Below are 21,588 nucleotides of genomic sequence, written 5' to 3' on the forward strand. Positions count from 1 at the left end.
AAAAGCAAAAGCAAACAAAAGAGAATAAATGTGACACTGTTTTTTACTTTCATGTTTAAAAGTTAATAGTTTTATATAAAGATCTGTTTTCTTTATATAAAAATGACCTCTTATAGAAAAGACCAGTATTTATTCAATTTGTAAATATTATACGAGGTAATTGTTTGATTCATATTCAATTCATTATTAGTTAGAGAATGGCAATGACTGCCACCAGAAATCATGTCTACAAAAACTATTTTTAGCCTTCCATCCCTACAAGCCATCTTAATCTTGTAATGTCTCCATTTTTCAATTGAGTTTTCATTGTGCAATTCCAATCATGCTTTAAATATTTCCAGACTAAAATATTTTACTCTGAACTCCATGCTTTCATTTTTTTACTTTTAATCAACAGCATGTCCTTCCCCTTTCATTTTGGCACCCATGAGTGACTGACTTTTAGGGAAGGCTTAGTGATATGTCCTTTTTGGGTGAGATTGTTTTTAGCATGTGAAGGACAGAGAAACTGAACAGGAAAGAATACATGGAAAATACAAATAAGTGAAGCAGTCTGAGAAGGCAGAATCTATCATTATTACAGTGGGCATATGTGATTAAATGTCTTCAAAACAATGAGGCTCATCAATCAGCATCTTCATGCATTGGGAAATCAGATCATCCCGGGAGAGATCTGAGACACTCACTATGACAAGGCCATCTTCTCATGGTTACACATCACAATCAAGTGCATAGGTGAGGAAAACACTTTTCTGATTTGTTAAGCTTGCGACAGTTAAACCTCCATATAGGAATGTGACTAGAAAGGGGAGAGGCATGCTCTCCCCATGGTGAATATCATCAGTGTTTAACTCCACTCTGGAAGAAACCTTGATATCCCCGAGTGGATAAATAAGTACTTAATATATACGACTGCACCCTTGAAAAACGTCATGGATGCATTTCAATGATTCTACACATAAAGTAGCAAATCAAATAAAGTTTCATATTTATGTGAAGGTAATTAAACTTCCAGGACTCACAAATTTATATATAAAACTATAAATACATATATATATATATATATATATATATATATATATTACTTAGTCTCTAAAGTGAGTTACCCCACAGCATAACAGGATAGTGTTTCTTCCAGTATTTTTATTAGGTTAGTACTAACATAAAGAGTCAATAAGGTCCATTTAAGAGATATAATACCTTTTTTTGTTATTGTTGTTTGGTACCTTCCTCCAACAACCGTCCCTGTGATATTTACTAGTGTGTTGTTCATTTCCTAGTGGATGTGTAGTGTGTACATGTTTGGGATTATAAAAAAGAAATGGGAAGTGTTATAACCTGCTATGAACATTAATGCTGCAAATGTCTGGCAGGTTTAATAGGTCTGAATATGAAAAGTATATAAAAGCTGAGGCTGTTATCCAGATATATTTCGGCCTAAAGAATGGCTTTACTTACCCTATACAGCTATTTAAGACAAAATAGTACTGTTTGTGTGTGAACTCCAAATAATCCCATGGTTTTTTCCCCAGCATGAGTAGATACAGCCTTTAGAGCTACCTGCTTTATAACTTCATAGTCGGTGATTCTTAGGTCTGAACTCATTTCCTCTGGGGGCTTTTGAAAAGGATTTACAACACCATGTCTATTTTCAAAATTGTAAGCTAGAATTGCTTTGCCTGTGCAGATGTGATGACCCAAATCTTTCTCTGCAAAACATCCTTTTAAAATATGCAATGATTTGATTTATCAACTGGTCTAAATACAACTTTTCCTTCTATTACTTTAAACAGATTTACATGTTTCAGAGCAGGAGGAGAAAAGCATTAAAGAAAAGCCAATAAGACATTGCTACTTCAATATTCTAATAAACCATGCTGAGCTTATTTGGGTAAACATTAAAAAGCCTCTTTGGGTAAGTGAACTACATATATGATAATAAAAGACTACCTTTGCGTGGGATATTTTTGATGAGTCACTAAACTGCATGCATTCATAGAGAATACTATGAAATGTTTTCACTAAGATACTGTGAAGGAAGAACGATGCAGAGTCCTAAACAATGCATTTAGCTTTCACCAGAGATGCAGAAATAGAAGCAGATAGTAGGTATTGCCCTAATACAGTCTGTAAGACACCATTTTGTGCCATTTTTGTTATTACTATCCAACAATCACTTTTATGCACATAGTTTTCTCTATACTAGTCCCTGACATTGTAATGTTGCTATTCAGAAAATAAGAGTCAAATTCTGGAGGTAAAGATGGGTAAAGAGGTGAGAAATATGAGAACATGGAGTAGTGCATGAACACCGTTCACATTCTGAGAATCTGTTGAGAGGCTGAGACTGAACAGAAGTGTAACTGTGACTAGATAGACATGGAAAGAAATATAAACCTGATTGTGATGGTATTAATGTATGTTGAGCCAAATCACTGTAATATTTTTAAGGAAAATCCTGCAAGGCAAGGTAAATTAAGCAAGATGACTCAAAATCTATTAAATTTCTTTGAGGCTATAAAATTCCTCTCTTATCACTAGATGTTTTCAAAAGGAAAATAATACATACAAAAATGTCACCTGGATTGTCCTACAATTTAAAAACACTGTCCATTATTATTATTATCATTATTATGTCATTGTCATCATCATCATTGTCGTCACTATGCTTCCTACTTAGACTATGCTGACACAAGATGCACAGACACACTTAGAACAATGGTTACAGTTTCTTTTACTGAGTTGACAAAGTCAGTTCTCTTCCTCTTTTGCCCTTGATTCTAACAGTATTTGAAAAAGTAAACAAGTTCATTGATTTTGGATTTGGCTACTCATAATGCACCCAAGTTTTTCCCATAATCAGCCTGGATATTCTATTTCTCCTACTTATGAAACATTAAAAATCCTCTCTCCTATTTATATGTAGCTGCCTGAGAACACAAAGCTCCTTCTTACCTGTGTGGTAAAACTTCCCTGAAAATCCAAGGTTGAAGGTAAAATTTGCAACCTGAGTGCGCAGTAAATTTTGAGTCTCTAGTAATGCCTGAAATAAATAAGAAATTAACATGATTTTAGAAAAATAAATATGAAGATTTGGGATGCCTCTTTTTCAAAAGTGTATGCATGAGTGAAACAAAATGTGGGCTTTGTTGCTTTTTGGGTTTTTGATGGCTACTTGTATATATTATAATCACTATTGTTATTATTTTTACTGAAGGTTACGAATTAGGAAGCAGTTAAGTCCTAAGCATTTTATAAGCGGCTGAGAGGCAATTCTCTAACCACACAGCACTGAAATCATTGTTCATTTCTGTGTGAGACATTTCTTGAATTTCAGATTATCACACTTCTTTTCCTTGGAGAAAATTTTTCAGAATTGTTGGATGCAGGCAGGTCCTGTATTTGTTGGTAAAGGATAAGAAGTTAACTTTTGTTTGAGTAGTAACTGAGTATTCTACTTAACTGTGCAACCTCTCCTATCATTTTTAAGGCATAATTATTGAGTTGAAAGCTTGGATTTTTACTTTACAAACTAAACAGCAATTTTTATACTTTATAGGATGGTAATTACAAATGAACAAGGAAAGGACAGGTAGGAAATGGGTAATTCCATAAAGAAATATTCTCTAAACGTTGCAAAAATTTTCCTAATTTCTCCTTTTGGAATTATTCTATGTTAATTTCTTGTTTGTAGACAGGATAAGAACATATTATTAAGACTGATTTTTGTTACTACTATCCATCTTTTAAGGTAAATAAAGAGTCAAAGGTTTAGACAATTTCTTTTGAGCATTAGTTATGGTGGCTAAGCATTTGCTTCAAAAATTTGTGAACCTAACTTTTTATTTCCCCAGAGTTAAGAGGGCTCTCCGGCAAATTTGTAAAGAAAAAAAAGAAAAGAAAGAAATGACCAAATAATTAAAAGGTTGATAAGCTATAGTTTCTGGTTATCCAAGATTACAGTTATACTGCATGTAATCCTGGCTAACTTATTTAAATATTATCAATTCAATAGAAAAAGGAAAAAATAGACCTAGTAGTTTGACTCAGTTATATAAACTATTCAAAAAAGTTCTCATAAAAAAGCAAACTAGACACTAAAAAGAGAGTAGAGTTAAAAATAAATAAATTTATTGAACTAGTTGAGCTTATTGGTAAAGACTGTAGAATATAGCTTTAAAATTAAAAAAATAAAACGATCATGCATCCTTTTTTCTAAGGGAGTTCCTTTTTCTGGCACTCTTGTTATGTTCAGTGCACAATCCCTGAGCTTTCATATATCGAAATCGTTTTTTTTTTTTTTAATTCTTCCTTTCCCTGTTCTCCTCACTGCTCCAACCACATCCACTCAATTTTCTACCTCTGGGGTCTTGAAGGCATTCTTTATTCCACATTTATTTATCCACCATCCATTCTTAAATTCAGTAAATATTCCTTGTAGGTGGATACAGTGTTGGGTTTGGCAAGCATAGTCTCTGTAACCTTGGGCTTTACTGAGAGGGAGAGAGCTATTAAATAGAGGGTCCCACAAATGTGTAATTACAAATCATAATAAGTGCTACAAAACAAATCTAGAGCATGTTGTGATAGATGCAATAAGGGATTTAATTTAGACTGGGGAAGTGGGCCTACACTTGATGCTTTCTAAGGGGCCATTTAAAAAAGATCAAATGATCTATTTTTTCCCAATCAGCTTGCTACCACTTTAGGCAGGCCTTCATGTCTTTTTCTTGGGCTTTAAAACACTGTAGACTGCTAACCATATTCCCACCTTCCTCTATTCTATTTTACACTCTGCAGTCATGCTAACATCCTAGAAGCAGTAAATGCACTTTACCCTTGAGGTCAGGCAAGCCATTCACTTAATGACTCAGCTTGGTCGGTCATTTCACTTCTCACAACTTTCCCCTTATCTATGAAATGGGATCATGCTTAACACTTGTTTCACACTATTATTGTGAAGATTACATTGTATTAGGCATACAAAGTGCTTAGCTAAGTGCCTGGTACATAGTAAGAACTTGATAAATGCTGTTAATGATCACTTAATATGTCATTCTCTTCCCACCAATTAGGTATAAATGGTGACTTCATATTTCCATATTAAGCTACCTGCATTGGTATTTCCCCAAATCACCCTGTCGTCTGCACTATTCCCCACCTCCTACATTTCTCCATGTTTTTCTCTGTTTTTTTTTTGGGGGGGTGCTGGAAAGTGTCCAGTTGTTCCCAATCTCATTTTCCAGTCCCAACCCATTTTTAAAGATCTGCCCAAATGCCACCTTTTTGTATGAAGCCTTCCCTGATGCCTTAAAGCTTTTCCTTTTCTCATCTCCCAAAGTAAGTTCCTAAATTGTTTATCTTAAGACTTGCATCATTTTCCACTTTACTATATAACTTTGTATTTTATTTCTCCTTTTAGTCTAAAAGTACCTGAAGGTTGATCAAACCTTACTCATTTTTACACATGCCATGTTGCTAAATATAGCTTCATATATATGGAAGGCATTTAAAAAATGTGATAGGAGCATATATTAATGCACAGCTGTCAATTGAATTAGTTTCATTTATTTTTATTACTAATATTTTTCTGATGGTAAAATGATAAAAATGGCTCATGGACCATACCATTAAATGATATAGATAGGATCTTGCATTTCATGAGCACATTCATAATATGGATGTTTTATAATCTTCTATTGTAAGTCGCCTAGTAAGACAAGCTCACAGAGGCGAGGGCATATGGATTTTCTTCCACTGGCGCTAATTAGCTATATGAAGAATTTGACAGACCTTTCCATTGTTAAAAGAAGTAGAGTTGTCTAGTCACAGCCTCCCAACATGTAATCTTGATTAATGTGGGAGTAAAATGACAATTTCTGTAAGTAAAAACAAAACAAATGGATAAAAAGAAGCAAATTCTAAAAGATTCAAGCTTTCCTACTTCATTGTAACTGAATGTTCTTTGAGTTTCAAAATTCAAGGAAAGAAAGGTTCCATGTCTTTCAATGATAAGAAAAAGAGAGACACAAATAAATATGTATAAAGTGGATATAATTTTTAAAAATAAAACTCAGAAATAAATGTAAAAGAAAAACATGTTAAACCATAAAAAATAATGAAGAAATATAGAAAAAAATAAAGGATTGAAATACAGGAAAAATGTAAAATGCCAGAGGAAATATCAGACAGGAAAAATACAAATATAAAATTATGAATAAATAAAATATAATAAAACCAAAAAAACTTCTTTTGGAAAAATTTGTTAATGGACTAGAAATAAGGTCTCAATTTGAGATAAAAATCAAACAGTAAAGCATAGGAAATAGTATACAGCTGTATATATACTATTTTTATCTGAATATTTTGTGGGGAAATTTGACTAACTTTTGAAAATATATGTAAAATAAAATATATACAGTGTTTGGATAATAAACCTTAGTTATTTTCTTTAATAGTTTATAAGTCATAAAAATATATATAAATGGCTTTGAAGTTTTCCCTTGCATTATTTATGAAAGGCTCACTAAGTTATTTGATTGGGTATCAAAGAGAATAAATATATAATGTATATAAGCAGAAGCAAAAAGTCATTATTTTAACAAACATTACTTGCATTCACTTAATGTTCTTATAATAAGTTCCTCAGTATTTAATAAAGCAAGTCCAACTCTGCCCTACTACAAAATGTTAAAGAGAACAATGGTTTTCAAACTTTACCAGACATAAAATTTTCTAGAGGAGGCTGCTAAAATTGTCAATTCTGGGGACCCACTTGAAGAGTTATTGATTTAATCTGTCTATGATGGGGCCCAAGTATGTGTATTTCATTATAGACCCCAGCTGGTTCTTAAGAAGGGTCAAGCAATTGTTTACAATTTACCCATAAGAAATGAAATGAAACACCAGGATGCTTTTCCCAGGCCCATTTTCTGGGTATTCTGAGTTACAGTATAGGATGGAGCCTAGGAATCTGTGTTTTTAACAGTGATTCTTATAGTTTCAAACTGGAGATTATAGCCATCAAGGAACTCCAGGAAATATTGTTAGTGCACTATTCATATTTAATTTCAAGGTATATTGCATATGTCTTAAGCCATTCTGATATTCAGATTGTTTATCATCAGGTTAACACTTTCTCTACGTGTACGTAATTAATAAGTCATGACTCTATACATACTTTGGTATAGCCTTATGTTTTCAGAATTTCAAATCAAATACCAAAGGGTGATAGTTTTTGTTTGTCTGCCTTGGAAAGTTTTTTATTACATTCAATAACTCAATAAAAATGTTATCTTATTTACAAGATCTTACTTATCTTTTTATCTTACTTACAAGATCTTGATGTGGGAATCAGAAAAGGTTACATCTATACTTATTTTCCAGGTGGAAAAAAATTGCTTCATGGAAAGTTTAAATGACCCACCCAGATAACACAACAAGAGGGCCAAAATTGAGCACGTTTGCCTTAACATTTGGTCCGACTTTAACCTCAGGTCTCTCTACAGTAAATCTGTGTGGCCACCCAGTTTGACTCGGAATTTCATGAACTTTTGTGCAGAGACTATTTGTCAATGTACAGATGAAAATGAATAGGGCTGACCCAGGGTGAAAGTATGCCGCTTTTGAAGTTTGCCTTTGATAGTTTCTGCCTCCCTTCTTGTTCATCTCTTTCCCCTTAGAAGAAATCTCCATTCCTTCAGAAATCTACTCTCTTCCTTTTTTTTGGATAAAATCTTACTGCTGCTCAAAGAGGAAATTGTTTGATATAATTTATAAATTGACAAACGCTTATTATACCAACATGCTGAGTCTTCTAAAGGATTTCACATGGAACAGTTTAGCTATGATTGTGGAATGGGTGAGTTAATTAAGAAAGAATGAATGTATACTTCTGATATCTTTCGTGGGGAGAAAGGTTTGGGGATTGGGGGGTCCTTCTGATGAAATCACATTCAATTCAAAGAACAACTTGCCAGGTAGAAAAACACCATAGTGTTTCAGAGCAATTATCCTCTCGCTTTCTGCCCATCACCTAAGTGTTCCACTGCTATCTATCTTCTCCCACTTAAGTCTCCAGGAAGCAAAGAATCTGGAACTCTCTGGGCTCTCTACCTCCTTGTGCTATTATTCACTCATTTATCCATTCAAACAGTATTGACTGAACCCCTGCTTCTTGTTTTAGGCATTCTTCTAGGTACTAAGGACACAGTAGAGAATGGTAACAATAATATCTAACATAATTGTGTTAGGTACTGCTAGGTACTATGAGTACTATAAGAAGCACTCAACTTGAATTATCTCTAAATCTCTCCACGATCCCTTGGGCTTCCCTGGTGGCGCAGTGGTTGAGAATCCACCTGCCAATGCAGGGGACATGGGTTTGAGCCCTGGTCCGGGAAGATCCCACATGCTGGGGAGCAACCAAGCCCGTGCACCACAACTTCTGAGCCTGTGCTCTAGAGCCCACGAGCCACAACTACTGAGCCCGCATGCCTAGAGCCTGTGCTCCGCAACAAGAGAAGCCACCGCCAATGAGAAGCCTGCACACCACAGCGAAGAATAGCCCCCGCTCGCCGCAATTAGAGAAAGCCCATGTGCAGCAACAAAGACCCAACACAGCCAAAAATAAATAAATAAAATAAATAAATTTATTAAATAAAAATCTCTCCATGATCCCTTTATTAACCCTATTTTACAAGTGGGGAAAATAAATCGCAGAGAGCCTAAATAAGCTACCTAAGGTTATGGAGATAGAAAGTGTCTGCCAGACAAAACCACTATATTTGTTGTTTTCATGGAGCTTACATTCTTTTTAGACATGCAGATGATACACATGGCAAATCAATCAAATAATTATTTAATTGAAATTATTATTAATGTAAAAATAATTATAGTATATGCTAATATTGAAACTCACACAGAGTACCTACATTTTAACAGGATAGGCAATGAGTTGTATGAAGGTCTTTCTGAAACAGTGGCAGTTTAGTTGAAAGAGAGAGATGAGAGGCCAGCTATGTCTAAAACAGGGACTCCAGAGCATGTGCTCCAGGCAAGGGGGCCAGTGAAAACAGGGCTCCATGTCAGGAAGGACCTTGACACCTTTTTAATACACCACCCTCTACTTCACCTCACATAGGATATGATTTACATTTTAAATTGATTTCTCTGGCTACTTGCTGATAAGGAATTGTAGGAAAACTGGTAAGAAATGGGGGAAATCATTTAGGAGGATTTTGCAGTAGTTCCAGTAAGAGAAAATAAAGGCATGGCTTCTACTGGTGGTACTGGGAATGGAAAGAAGTAAATAGTGTAATTATTGATGGGCCGACCTGGGAAGTAAAGCTGAGTGATTTCATTAATGATTCAGATTTCTGACATTCGATGAAGTGAGGGAAGAGTTGAGATAGGTTTTGAGGGAAAATCAACACTTCCATGGCTACACTAAACATTTCTTCCCCACAGCAGGATGGCTATGTTGTTGAAACCTCTACATCACCCCTAACAGGAAAAACAGAGTTTAAAGTCCCACATCGTCATTGTTTTCAAACATTGGTACCCATGATTAGAGGTAACTGAACAAGGAGTATATATATTAGCAAGGGGAGTGGTCTCATAGTACAGGGAGTGCTTTTAGGATACCGGAAGGTTAAACATTGATACTGATTAAAGATACAGGCAAAGAGGAAAAAAAATTTGAAAATTAGTTTGACCTTGTAAAATAATATTAATTCACGTCACGTATGTGAAGAGTCTGCATTTTCTGCTTGATTATCAAAGAACACAATGAAGGTTATATAAATCATTAAACTTGAAGTGCATTTACAGTGTTGCAAATTTTGATTGTATCAGCAAAGTCAAAGCATGTGTCTTTGACTCCCTTCCCAGTGGCTATGGACTGATTTGTCTTGTGCCCTAAACTGTGTTACGGGGGAATGTCATTGGCATCTCTGTGTCCACAGAATTCTAAGCCAATGACTTCAGTCCATTCTGAAAGCATGTGAGATGAATTTCTGCTTCTGCTTTCTGATTGGCACTCTGGTTCTCTCCCTGGGATCGGAAAAATTCCATAAAGGTGGTGAATTACTGCCCAGTTCTTAAGAGCCCCAGTTTCTCTTCAACTGTATTCTCAAGTTCAGCCCATAGAGGTCACCTTAAACTGTGAGTATGCCCTTCTCTCTCTACCTCTGTTTCCATGTTTTTCATGCTCTACCTAATCGATTGGAATTTTGAATCAAATAAATAAATTTGAATCGAATATGAACTCGTATGACCCTTGAGATAGTACTACTTGAACCACTGGCTTTTTCCTTTATAAGTTAGTTCTTCTAAGTCTCGTCTTCAATTGTATTATTTAATTTACTTTTTCTATAAGCTTTGCTCCCAAGTCTCCATCATGGCCTGCAAGAATTTTTGAGTTGTAAAAAGATAAATATAATGTAACTTTAGAATTCATGGTTCATGTAGCATGATTATTTCCTTAAAAGGATTTTATAAAGTAATGGCAAGAATAACTGTCTTATTTTCCCTAGGCCCAAATGTTTAAGTAAATGATAAAGTAATAGTGAGACAGAACTATCTTACATGAGGACTTCTTCGGGGATGTGGAATGAAACTGGTCATTGTAAGCTCAGTGACTGAAAGATGGCTTCAGGAATCATCAGGAATCAGAGAGCTGAGAGAAACATACACATGCACAACAAAATAATAATGTCAGACCTTTATTAAGGAAGGATGGGAGCAAAGTGGTTTTAACTCAAAATATTTCCAGAGATTCTAAGTAAGGATCTGCACTGAACTGGGCCCAAATTCTCTCTGTGTTAGGTTGAAACTGTAAAATGAAACTTGAGTCACCCTGCGTAATCCTGACTTCTGTGTTGGAGAGCCTACGTGATAGAAATGCTTTGTCCTGCGGTGGAAGTACCAAAGCAGACACAGAATCACCTTTGGAGCTAGCTTGGGGTCTCTGAAGTGTGGAAGCTTGGGCTGCCTTCAATAATGAGTCATCATGGATGATTTTATTATGTAAGAGATGATATCTAGTGAAACAAGAGTTCCTGATTACAGATTTCCAAACGGTGATCCATGGGTCACTGGGTCTGTAAAATTTAACAGTTCCATGAAAAAATAATTCCATGTTCAAAATGTTTGGGAAACACTCTGTAGTATATCCCTCTTGGGAGGTTCTCAATTCACATTTACATGCTAAAGTCTTTAGTAGAAAAAATTTTGTACTTGATTTCTCTCAGTTTTTCCCCCAAACTATTTGCCAGTAACACACACTCCTACCTGCCTAATTTTAAGATACAGACTTAGGAAAAAAACATTAAGTGGATGGCTAATACCTTGGAGGTAGAGGTATTTCCTGGGGTCATGATATCCTTGATCAAATACAGTTTTCTATTTAGTATCAAATGCAAATTGCAAAATATAATAGCTGTAATTTTTACATGAAATGTGGTTCTGCATATGTATTCAGTTATATAATCACATTAAATCTCTGCATGTGATCTGTAGAAAAAGAGGACTTTTCCATTATTCCAGGATTTGTCATCCCACAAGAACTTCAGATCAAAATCAATTTCTTAGTATTATGAAATCGTGGAAATGTACTTAGAAATAATTACCCTTTTGATAAACATGATGTTACTTCTTGGAGCATCTTATTCTTGTTGAAAACTTATTAAAAACAACTATTAAGTTGTTTTCATTACCTAAATTAAGTAAGGATAGGTCTAATTAAGTAAATTTAGACGTATCTCTAAATTACGTTTTACTTCATGATCCAAAAAAAAAAATTCTCATTTTATTTTTTAGGCCTTAAAAAATGTAGGCCTCTCCAGCAGCTGTCTGCTTAATCAAGGTCAGGTACTGGCATCCTTCCTTAGGAATCGTGCTCTGCCTCTGTTCACAATCTCCATGTCTCATTCTCCATCCTCTGGTCACAATCTCCATGTCTCATTCTCCATCCTCTGGTCACTCGGTTACAAGTCTAGGGCCTCTTACAACAGTTCCTGGCACAACACAGATATCCAGTAGTTGTAGGCTGGTGTTGTAACTGACCTCCCTAATTTCATCTCTAGAAATACCCTCTGCTCACATACAGTCAGAAATCTCTTCAAAATGTCAAGGTATCAGCTTATTAGCTATCATCTTTCATTCTTTTGCTTATTAGCTATCATTCTTTCATTAACTATTGTGTTGTAACAATTCCAAAATATTTCTTGAGCATAGAAGGTGTACACTCTATTCTCAGCTTTATACAACTCCCCATTCTTTCATGGATGCACCCTAGAAACACCTGAACTCTGTGTCAGATTTTTAGGATATTGGAGACAGGCTTCAGAGATTCCTGCCATAGCTTTGGCAGATGTCTGTTCTATAATAATTCTCCTAAAAATGTCCTGGAACCACAGAAAGGGAGTTCTGAGGATGGTAGGTATTCAGCATTTTAATTTCAGTTTTATCTCTACAGCCATTTCATTAAAGATTAAAAAGAAAAAAATTTACTTTCTTGTCAATTTCCATCATTCCTGTCCCACAGAAGGAAGGGATATATTACTGAGAGTATCAAGGGATGTCTGCAGGTTTTTATCGACTTTTTCTTAGTAAGGTATAGTCTCTTCCTGTCTTCTCTGTGATTTCACTCACAATTTCTCTCTACTCAAAGTATAAATAAATTTCAGGTTAAAATCCATATGATCTTTCCAGTGGCCAAACTTTTCCTTTCGCTAGAGTTATTTCTTTAAGATTATACTTAAAAATTACAAATCATATGTTTTAACTTTATTACTATCTTTCTGTTATTAATTTTAAAGGAACCAAAGCTTTGCCTTACTTTTATTTGCTACATTAATAGAGTCAATCTTATCAATCTGAAGTTACCACTGGGGCAGAGCAAGTTGATAATGGTGAAAATAGCTGTGTGCAGTAATGATTCAACTGATTGATATGCTGTAAGCGATTTGAACAAAGATAAATCATTGACTTTATTGGGTATTGAAAAATTGCATAATACGTGTAGGATAGGTGGCATGCTGATATCTATATATCTATATCTATATGTGTGTGTGTTTTACGTCCCACAGTGAATATATTTGTCTTCTTTCTGAATAAGGATATCTATTTTTAAATACATAATTGGGCTAATAGATGAATAAACAGACTGCATCTATTAGCAAATTTATTATTTATCATCAGGGTGTAAAGGTGGTACATGATAACATAATTGTTTAGACTTTTAGAAAGGATCATTACTTCAGAATATTGACGTATTTGGATAAAAGGATAGGAGTGTCAAATTAAAAAAATCAAGAACATTCCCTTGATGGCTTAGAAAACAAACAAAGAAAGGTTATTACTGATAATAAAATTGAAACTGCAATGGTCATTAGAATTTTTCATTTAGTCATTGTAATAGTATAAATTCAGTATTTAGTTTATTTAACAGGTGAAATGAGAAAAATTTATTTGTAAATAAACACATCTACCTGTAGTAACCAAATAGACTTTAAGTAAATACCAAAAACTTTATCTCCATAAGGAACTGTACTCCAACAAGCATTTACCTAACCACTGGTATCTTTTTTTTTTTTTTTTTTTTTTTTTTTTTGCTGTACGCGGGCCTCTCACTGCTGTGGCCTCTCCCGCCGCGGAGCACAGGCTCCGGACGCGCAAGCTCAGCGGCCATGGCCCACGGGCCCAGCCGCTCCGCGGCACGCGGGATCCCCCCGGACCGGGGCACAAACCCGCGCCCCCCGCATCGGCAGGCAGACTCCCAACCACTGCGCCATCAGGGAAGTCCAAACCACTGGTATCTTTGAAGCTGTCTCCTAGGTCTTGCTAATATACTGTGCCCCTTTAAAAATTATGTAAATAAGTAAATAGTCTCTGTGTAAATAAGTAAATAGTCTCTGTGTAGAAACATTTCTGTGTCTTATTTTCATGTTATTTTACCATTTTCAAATCTGGGTTAGTTAAAAATTTCATGATCAATCCCATAAACTTCAGAAAATTTTTCGTATGCTACATAGTTTAATAATTTGCAAATGCACATTCAGATACATATATTTTAAATGCATATCACAAAAATCATTTCCAAAGGCTAAATATCAAATCATGTGTCAAATTATATACATTGGAGGCATTAAATCTTCTTTACTGTTTAAGTTCATATGTAGTAGAATCTTCTCATTATACTGCCAGCAAGGAAAAGATGCATCTATTTGTAGTTTTCAAAAAAAAAAAATCAATATGAAATATACATGTCATTATCTATATAGATTTGGTTATAGAAACCATACCCAAAGTATATTACCATTCATAGTATAGATATTTCAAGGTGGATTTTTCCTGTATGTTGTAGACAAATTATCTTTCAGCAAGTCTCTCCCTCCCTCTGACAAAATTTAAGACTTTTGAAAATAAAAAGCTCCTGTGAGATGTTGTTAACACCCCCTCAAGCTCAATTCTATTTAAAGCCTAATTACGATTCAGGCTCTTAACAAAACAGTCTTGACATCATCTGATAAACACCTACTAGTCTACCAACTCTGCTTTCTGGTAAATGAAGGGTAACTAGTGAGATATTCATAAAGGAGACCGACAAAAACAAAAATATATTAATGGCAACATTTTCTGTACAGCTCTCATTTTCCAACACAAGAAGGCAACATTCAAAATATTTTCTATGTAAAAGCTATCCTTTAGAGTTCTATGACTGACTTTATCCACCTTTCACAGTATAGTTTTTATACAGAATTTGGCTATAATTTAATTTTAAGAAGGCCTCTCAAATAAGTGAAATATGTTATTGTATTTACTCATGCAGGAAATATTTGAGTAGCTAATATTCCAGCTGTTCTACATAGTAGAGATTCAGCTTTGAACAAAACAAAGTCCTTTCTTTAGGAGTTCATATTCCAGTGGATGAGACATACAATAAACAAACAAAGATATGGTGCAGTAAGATGACGGTACTAAGAAGCCGTTGGGGAGTTTTGATCAAGCAGAGATATCATGTTCATCACACCTTGAAATCTGGTCATTGTATGAAGAATTACCTGGGTCAAGGAGGACATGTATGGAAGAGGGAAACATTTAGAAGAAAGAACTACCCTATTTGAGGAATGAATGACTTGGAGTTGGTGGTAATGTAGGAGGAAAGTGGTCATATTCGGGATAGAGCTTGTAAACATCTAGGACTCTAAATATCACATGATGAACTGAATGCAGCTTGTGAGAGATCTGAATGGGGTGCATGATGACTACTGCATTTGTTCCCATATTTTGTGTATCAGATGAAAGTTGTTTGGAAGTTACCAGCCACATCTATTCTCAGGGACTGAGGTATCTCTTCAGCATCCCCAGAGTATCATTTAGTGTGTTGGCTTCATCTACAAAAAGCAGGTGTTCCTAATCAATTAAAATTTTTGGCCAAACAATTTTTTTTCCATCTGTGTTTTCATGAGAGCTCAAAAAGTGTGGAGTGAAAGCAAGCTTTTTCAAATATTTTGGAAAAAAAATGTTGGGATGAGTTATCAAGTAAAACTACTGCTCTAATGATTTTTATTTACGAATATTAGATACAGGGTAAATGCAGAGGAAATACATTGAGACATATTTAACAAACCTTATTTAAGGTATCTGAAACAGTATAAAATGAAAAGCATATCATTACCAATCATTTTATGTAGATATTGTGGTATAGACATCAGATATTAAATAGGATTTACACTTTCATTCCATTCTCTGAACTGTTGAAATAAAACTCAATAAAACTTAATTCTTATTTTACTAATTATGGCTCATTTAGCATTATAAAAAAACTTAACTAAGTGTTAGAATTTGTTGAAACGAAAGTCTTCTTACTTCTATAAATGAAGTGTAGTTAATTCTTTTAAATAAGTTCTTAAGGAATCTCTTTCCTAGAATATATTTAATCAACTACAGGGACGTTTCATTTTATTAACTGACTCTTTAGTTTGACGTTGCAAATATCTCTCACCTTGGGCCATGAATGAGATAAAGCCTCTTAAAAAAATCTTACTCTCACATTCCACATTATTTTACATTAATCTCCAGAATTACTTTTAGATTTTTGAGCCATCTTTATTCTTCCTAATTGCTGCATCTATTAAGCAAGACAGATATTTTTCTACAATATCCTTGTTAATTACTAACATATCCCACATTTACATAATACACTTTTGGGGGCAATTTCTGTGGTAACATTTCATGGCTAATAGGAAGCAACTTGCTTTCCTTTATTAAGTGCACTAAAACTTCATGCCCTAGACATCACTGACGGTAAACATTTGATTCTGCTCAAATTTAATGCACCGAGGCATTTTGCTGTGCCAATATTAGGTTTATTTATGTGCTGTGTTCTGCATTGTTAGCTGCTAATGAGACTTCAACTCTTATTGCTCTAAGGCCTGAACAGTAACCTCATTTTAATGAGTTCATTATTTGCTGTCTTCTGAAAGGAAGACAACAAATTTTCCTTTTAATTAAAGGTCAAAACACCTCTGGTGAAGGAAAGGGAAGAGGTTATCAAACCCTAGGAGAAGCTGAGAGATAGCTCTTTCAGATTTCTAAGCTAAGCAGAGTTAGTGTAGACTGGGGCAGGTGGTGGTTTCTCAAGAATATAGACAGTCAATCAATCTCCAGAGACCAAGGTGCATCTAAATTTAAGACGAATGAGAACCCTACAGTACGATAGCTAATGTGCCTAAGACTGTAAAAAATGAAAGTCAGCCAAAGTAATTAAAGAGGCTTTACTCCTAACCAAAAGGGCCCCCTGGATCAATAGGGCTGCAGGGGCATGATTTGTCTTTTGCATGAGGAATGAGTTACGGGGTTGAGAGAAAACATGCTATATTAATTGAGCCCAGAAAAACTAATCTCAAACATTTTATCACAGAATGTGAAGCAAAAGCAAGTCAATATTTGGGGAACTATTTTTAATAACGTATAAGATATGTGGACCTAGCATGAGATATAAGAATATGTATATTCAGAGGAAACTTAGCTGCTAAACTGTGAAATTCCTGGGAATGTCAGTTCTTATTTGCCTTTGCAGGCAATGCATACCTCTAACCACAGGGGAAGGTGAATTTAAATAATATATAGTCCTGTCATAACAGATAGTATGAACAACTTGCTACTTACGTAAATTTTAATATGAATGAAACCAAGAGATTCGAGCATAGCAATTACACGAAGCCTCTGCGCTTAACAAATAGTGTGGTTAAAGCCCAAAACACTTTCATTTTGCTCTGACAGCATACACATTCACACACGGGTGATTTTAATCTTGTACATTGCTTTCTAATTAATATCTAAATGTTTAATGATATTTTTAATTTAAACATATGCCTTCAGTAACTTTATATTTACACATGAAATCTAGTACATACCTTTTTATGTTTCTAAGCATTGTTCCTGGATTAGAGTATATGAACCATAAATATTTTACTTCAATAAAATTGTAGAATTTTTTAGATTTACAGAAAAATTGCAATGACAGTACAGACAGTTCCTATATACCAACACCCATGGCATCTTATGTTAGTGTGGTACATTTATCGCTATTAAAGAGCTAATACTGATATATTATTATTAACTGTCTATACTTTATTCATATTTTTCTCAGGTTTTCCTTAATATCCTGTTTCTGCTTCAAGATACCACATTACATTTAAGTATATGTCTCCTTAGGCTCCTCTTGTTTATGAGATTCACACTTTTTTTTAGAGCAGTTCTAGGTTTACAGAAAAAATAGGCAAAAGTACAGAGTTCCCATATACTCCCTCTTCCCTGTATCCCCTCCCAGATTCCCCATTTGTTAAAATTGATGAATTAACGTTATTATTAACTAAAGTCTATAGTTTACATTAGGGTTCCTTCCTTGTGTTGTAAATTCTATGGGTTTTGACAAACGTAGAATTTCACGTATCCACCATTACAATTCCACGTAGAAAAGTTTCACTTCCCTAAAAATCCCCTGCACTCCACTTATTCATCCCTTCCCTCTCCTCGTGGCAACCACTGATCTTTTTACTAACTCCCTAGTTTTGCCCTTTCTAGGATATCATTTAATTGAATGATTATACAATTAAATTATACAATTATACAGCATGTAGCTTTTTCAGATTGGCTTCTCTCACTTTGCAATGTGCATTTAAGACTCCTCCATGTCTTTTTGTGGCTTCATAGCTCATTTGTTTTTATTGCTGGATTCAGTTGTCTGGATATACATGTTTTGTTTATCCATTGACCTTTTGAAGGACATCCTGGTTACTTCCAAGTTTGGGCAATTATGAATAAAGTTGCTATAAACATTCAGGTGCAGGTTTTTGTGTGGACATAAGTTTCAACTCATTTGAGTAAATACCAAGGAGTGCAATTGCTAGATGGTAAGGTAAGAGTATGTTTAGTCTTGTAAGGAACTGCCAAACTGTCTTCCAAAGCGACTGTACCATTTTGCATTGTACCATTTTGCGTTCATTTTGCAATGAATGAAAGTTCCTGCCACTCTACATCCTCCCCGGCATTTGGTGATGTCTGTACTTTGGCTTTGGCCATTCTGATAGGTGTGGTAGTGGTAACTCATTGTTTTAATTTGCAGTTCCCTAATGACATATGCTGTTGAGCATCTTTTCATATACTATTTGCCATCTGTTTATCTTCTCTGGTGAGGTATCTGTTCAGTTCTTTTGCTCACTTTTCATTTGGGTTTTCTGTTTTCTTATTATTGAGTTTTTAGAGTTCTTTATATATTTGGATGCTAGTCCTTTATCAGATATGTGTTTTACAAATATTTTCTCTGGCTTGTCTTTGCATTCTCTTAACAATGTCTTTTGCAGAGCAGAAGTTTTGAATTTTACTGAAGTCCCACTTATCAATTTTTTTCTTTTATGGATAATGCTTGAAATAAAATTTATTTGGTAAATGACTCAATACAAAAAGGCAGATCAGTTTTTATTGACCATCTTTTTGTATGTAGCACTGTGATATGGACTAGAGTAAAATGATGTGGGAAGGAGACAATACAGTAAACATCCCTTGTCTTTAAGGAGAATAAAATTCTGTATAGTTGTTGATCATAAAGAAATTACTGTATATATTTATTTAAACACCATTTTATGGTTTTGTCTAAATGTGTTTAAATGAAATCAAAGGTGGTCAATTGTGTGCACTTGGAAGTTATTCAATAAATAAAATATATATTAACTACAAAGTCCAAAATATCCAGTTATGAGAGACAATAAAATTGGCTCTCAGTTTTCCTTTTGACAGTCTCCTTGCTTTGGCTTTTCCAGATATGCAGAGGGGAAAATTAAGATTTGGGAAAGAAGAGAATTTTACAAATGAGGACTTATTTCAAAAGTTTTTTTTTTTTTTTAAGTTGAGAAAACATTATACCATACTGCTATACTATGAATAATGTCTGTTGAGCATTTTAAATTTTTCAAAATATTGTCATATAGTATTTCACTTAATGTTCAGAATAATTCTGTGCATTGTTGTTATCTTTATTTCACAGCTGAGGTTAAAAATTCATCTAAAAAGTGGTGTGGCTCAGCCAGGCTCTGAAATCTGAAACTTATGATTCCAAATCTCTCGTTCCTCACAGTACCTATGGGACCTCTGGCTACTGTCCTCTGTGTACCACCATCTACTTACTGATGGTTAGCTGAACTGTGACTAGTTTAGCTGAGCTACGTATATTTTACTTAAATAGCTACTTCAGTTTCAGAATTTAATGTCTCAAAGGAAGGAGTTAAAACTCACATAAATAAAATAGTATTTAAATTATGTTATATACTTATAATTTAGTTTCATGCTGTGCTATATACAGTAAGTGCTTGGAATCTCAAATAAAGAAATGAGACTCAAGTTACAAAGCATCTATACTGTTTGAAAAATTTAGTTGAGATTTAAAAAAATCTTTTTGCTCATTACTCTTATTTCCATGCTAAGAATCTAGAGCTGTTTTGGATATAGGAATTTCATCCGGGTCCACTGCTAAATTGGACCCAATCTGAAAGGTTTAGGACTCATTTATTTTGACAAAAACCTGAATTAGTAATGTATTTCTTCATATTTTTCCTTATCTGATAAGAATAGGATAGGCTGCAGACTTATTAGGTGTCTTTTTGCCCTCTAACCTTAAAGTTATTGTTTCTGGTTTAAAGAAGACTACTTTTAGATGTGGTGGTGGCTGACAGGAAGAATGAGACATAGAAAGTAGCTCGGTCTCAGCATTAATTCCAAGTTGTTATGATGATGCCTTCCAGTGGACATCTATTCTGCTGACTTTTAGATCTGTTTTTGTTGGATATTTTATGTGTACTTTACATCTCTTTTGACAGATAAACAAATTTAAAATAATTTTAAAAATTATATTTGAGCTTCTGTTTTCAAAACCAAGTGATGGAGGCAACTGTCTATACAGGTTTGTTATGAATCCTGGAAACCTGTGCACGCATCAAGTCTATCTTCTGTCTAGGAGTTCTCTAGTTATTTAAAGTTAAAATCCTTATCCTTGAAGTGAACTTCCATAAACACATTGTTCCTCTGGTTTTGGTTGTACCACCTCAATTCAAGATGTAAAAGCAGATTAGTAATTCTGTTTTTATTCATGATTCATAAATGGTCAACTGCATTCCATATCTTCTTTTCTAGGGGCACTGTTTATTGGCAAATCTTAAGGAAATTGTTAAAAGTATTACCCTGTATCTGTTTCATTTTGAAAGCCATATTTGACCCTGGTATTTGGTTCAGAGATTGATGCCAAATTGTTAAGATACATTTGTATAAGTCTCAAAAACAATGTGCTGACTTTTTTTTGATATAGTGTTATATTTGTCAAAAATCATATTCTTATTCCCATTCAATAAAACTTGTACAGATGGAGTACTTAGTATATACTTGAAACTCTTCCATGGTTTTAGCAGGAACCAAAATATATAAAGTAATTGTCCCTACATCTAAAAGAAGTAATTTTCTGTTGAACAAACAAAACAAAATAAAGCTGTATAAAAGGCAGCATGAAAAGAATGGTATGACAGAAGCAACTAGACGTAAATGCTCAATGAATCCAAATTAAAGAAAAGAGTAGAGCAGTAGAATGTTGATCAGAGGAGGTTTCATTAAGTTAGTGAGTTTAAAACAGATCTTTGACAGATGGCTAAAGAGCACATGAAAAGATGTTCAACATCACTAATTATTAGAGAAATGCAAATCAAAACTACAATGAGGTATCACCACACACTGGTCAGAATGGCCATCATCAAAAAATCTACAAACAATAAATGCTAGAGAGGGTGTGGAGTAAAGGGAACCCTCCTACACTGCTGGTGGGAACGTAAATTGGTACAGCCCCTATGGAGAACAGTATGGAGGTTCCTTAAAAAACTAAAAAACAGAATTACCATATGACCCATCAAACCCACTACTGGGCATATACCCAGAGAAAACCATAATTCAAAAAGAGTCATGTACCACAATGTTCACCGCAGCTCTATTTACAATAGCCAGGAGATGGAAGCAACCTAAATGTCTATCACCAGAGGAATG

The 21,588-nt window shown here is 34.5% G+C and overlaps 1 protein-coding gene across 1 annotated transcript in view; it reads right to left on the bottom strand.

Moving 5' to 3' along the window:
• LOC101270501 (N-deacetylase and N-sulfotransferase 4) overlaps nt 1-21,588 on the bottom strand; it is a 251,015-nt gene that overhangs the window by 152,719 nt on the left and 76,708 nt on the right. The window contains exon 2 of the mRNA XM_049708891.1: nt 2,956-3,043. Coding sequence (XP_049564848.1) covers nt 2,956-3,043 — 88 coding nt within the window. The remainder of the gene's footprint in view (nt 1-2,955; nt 3,044-21,588) is intronic.

The sequence above is a fragment of the Orcinus orca genome, chromosome 4 (genome assembly GCF_937001465.1).
Source record: "Orcinus orca chromosome 4, mOrcOrc1.1, whole genome shotgun sequence".
NCBI lineage: Eukaryota > Metazoa > Chordata > Mammalia > Artiodactyla > Delphinidae > Orcinus > Orcinus orca.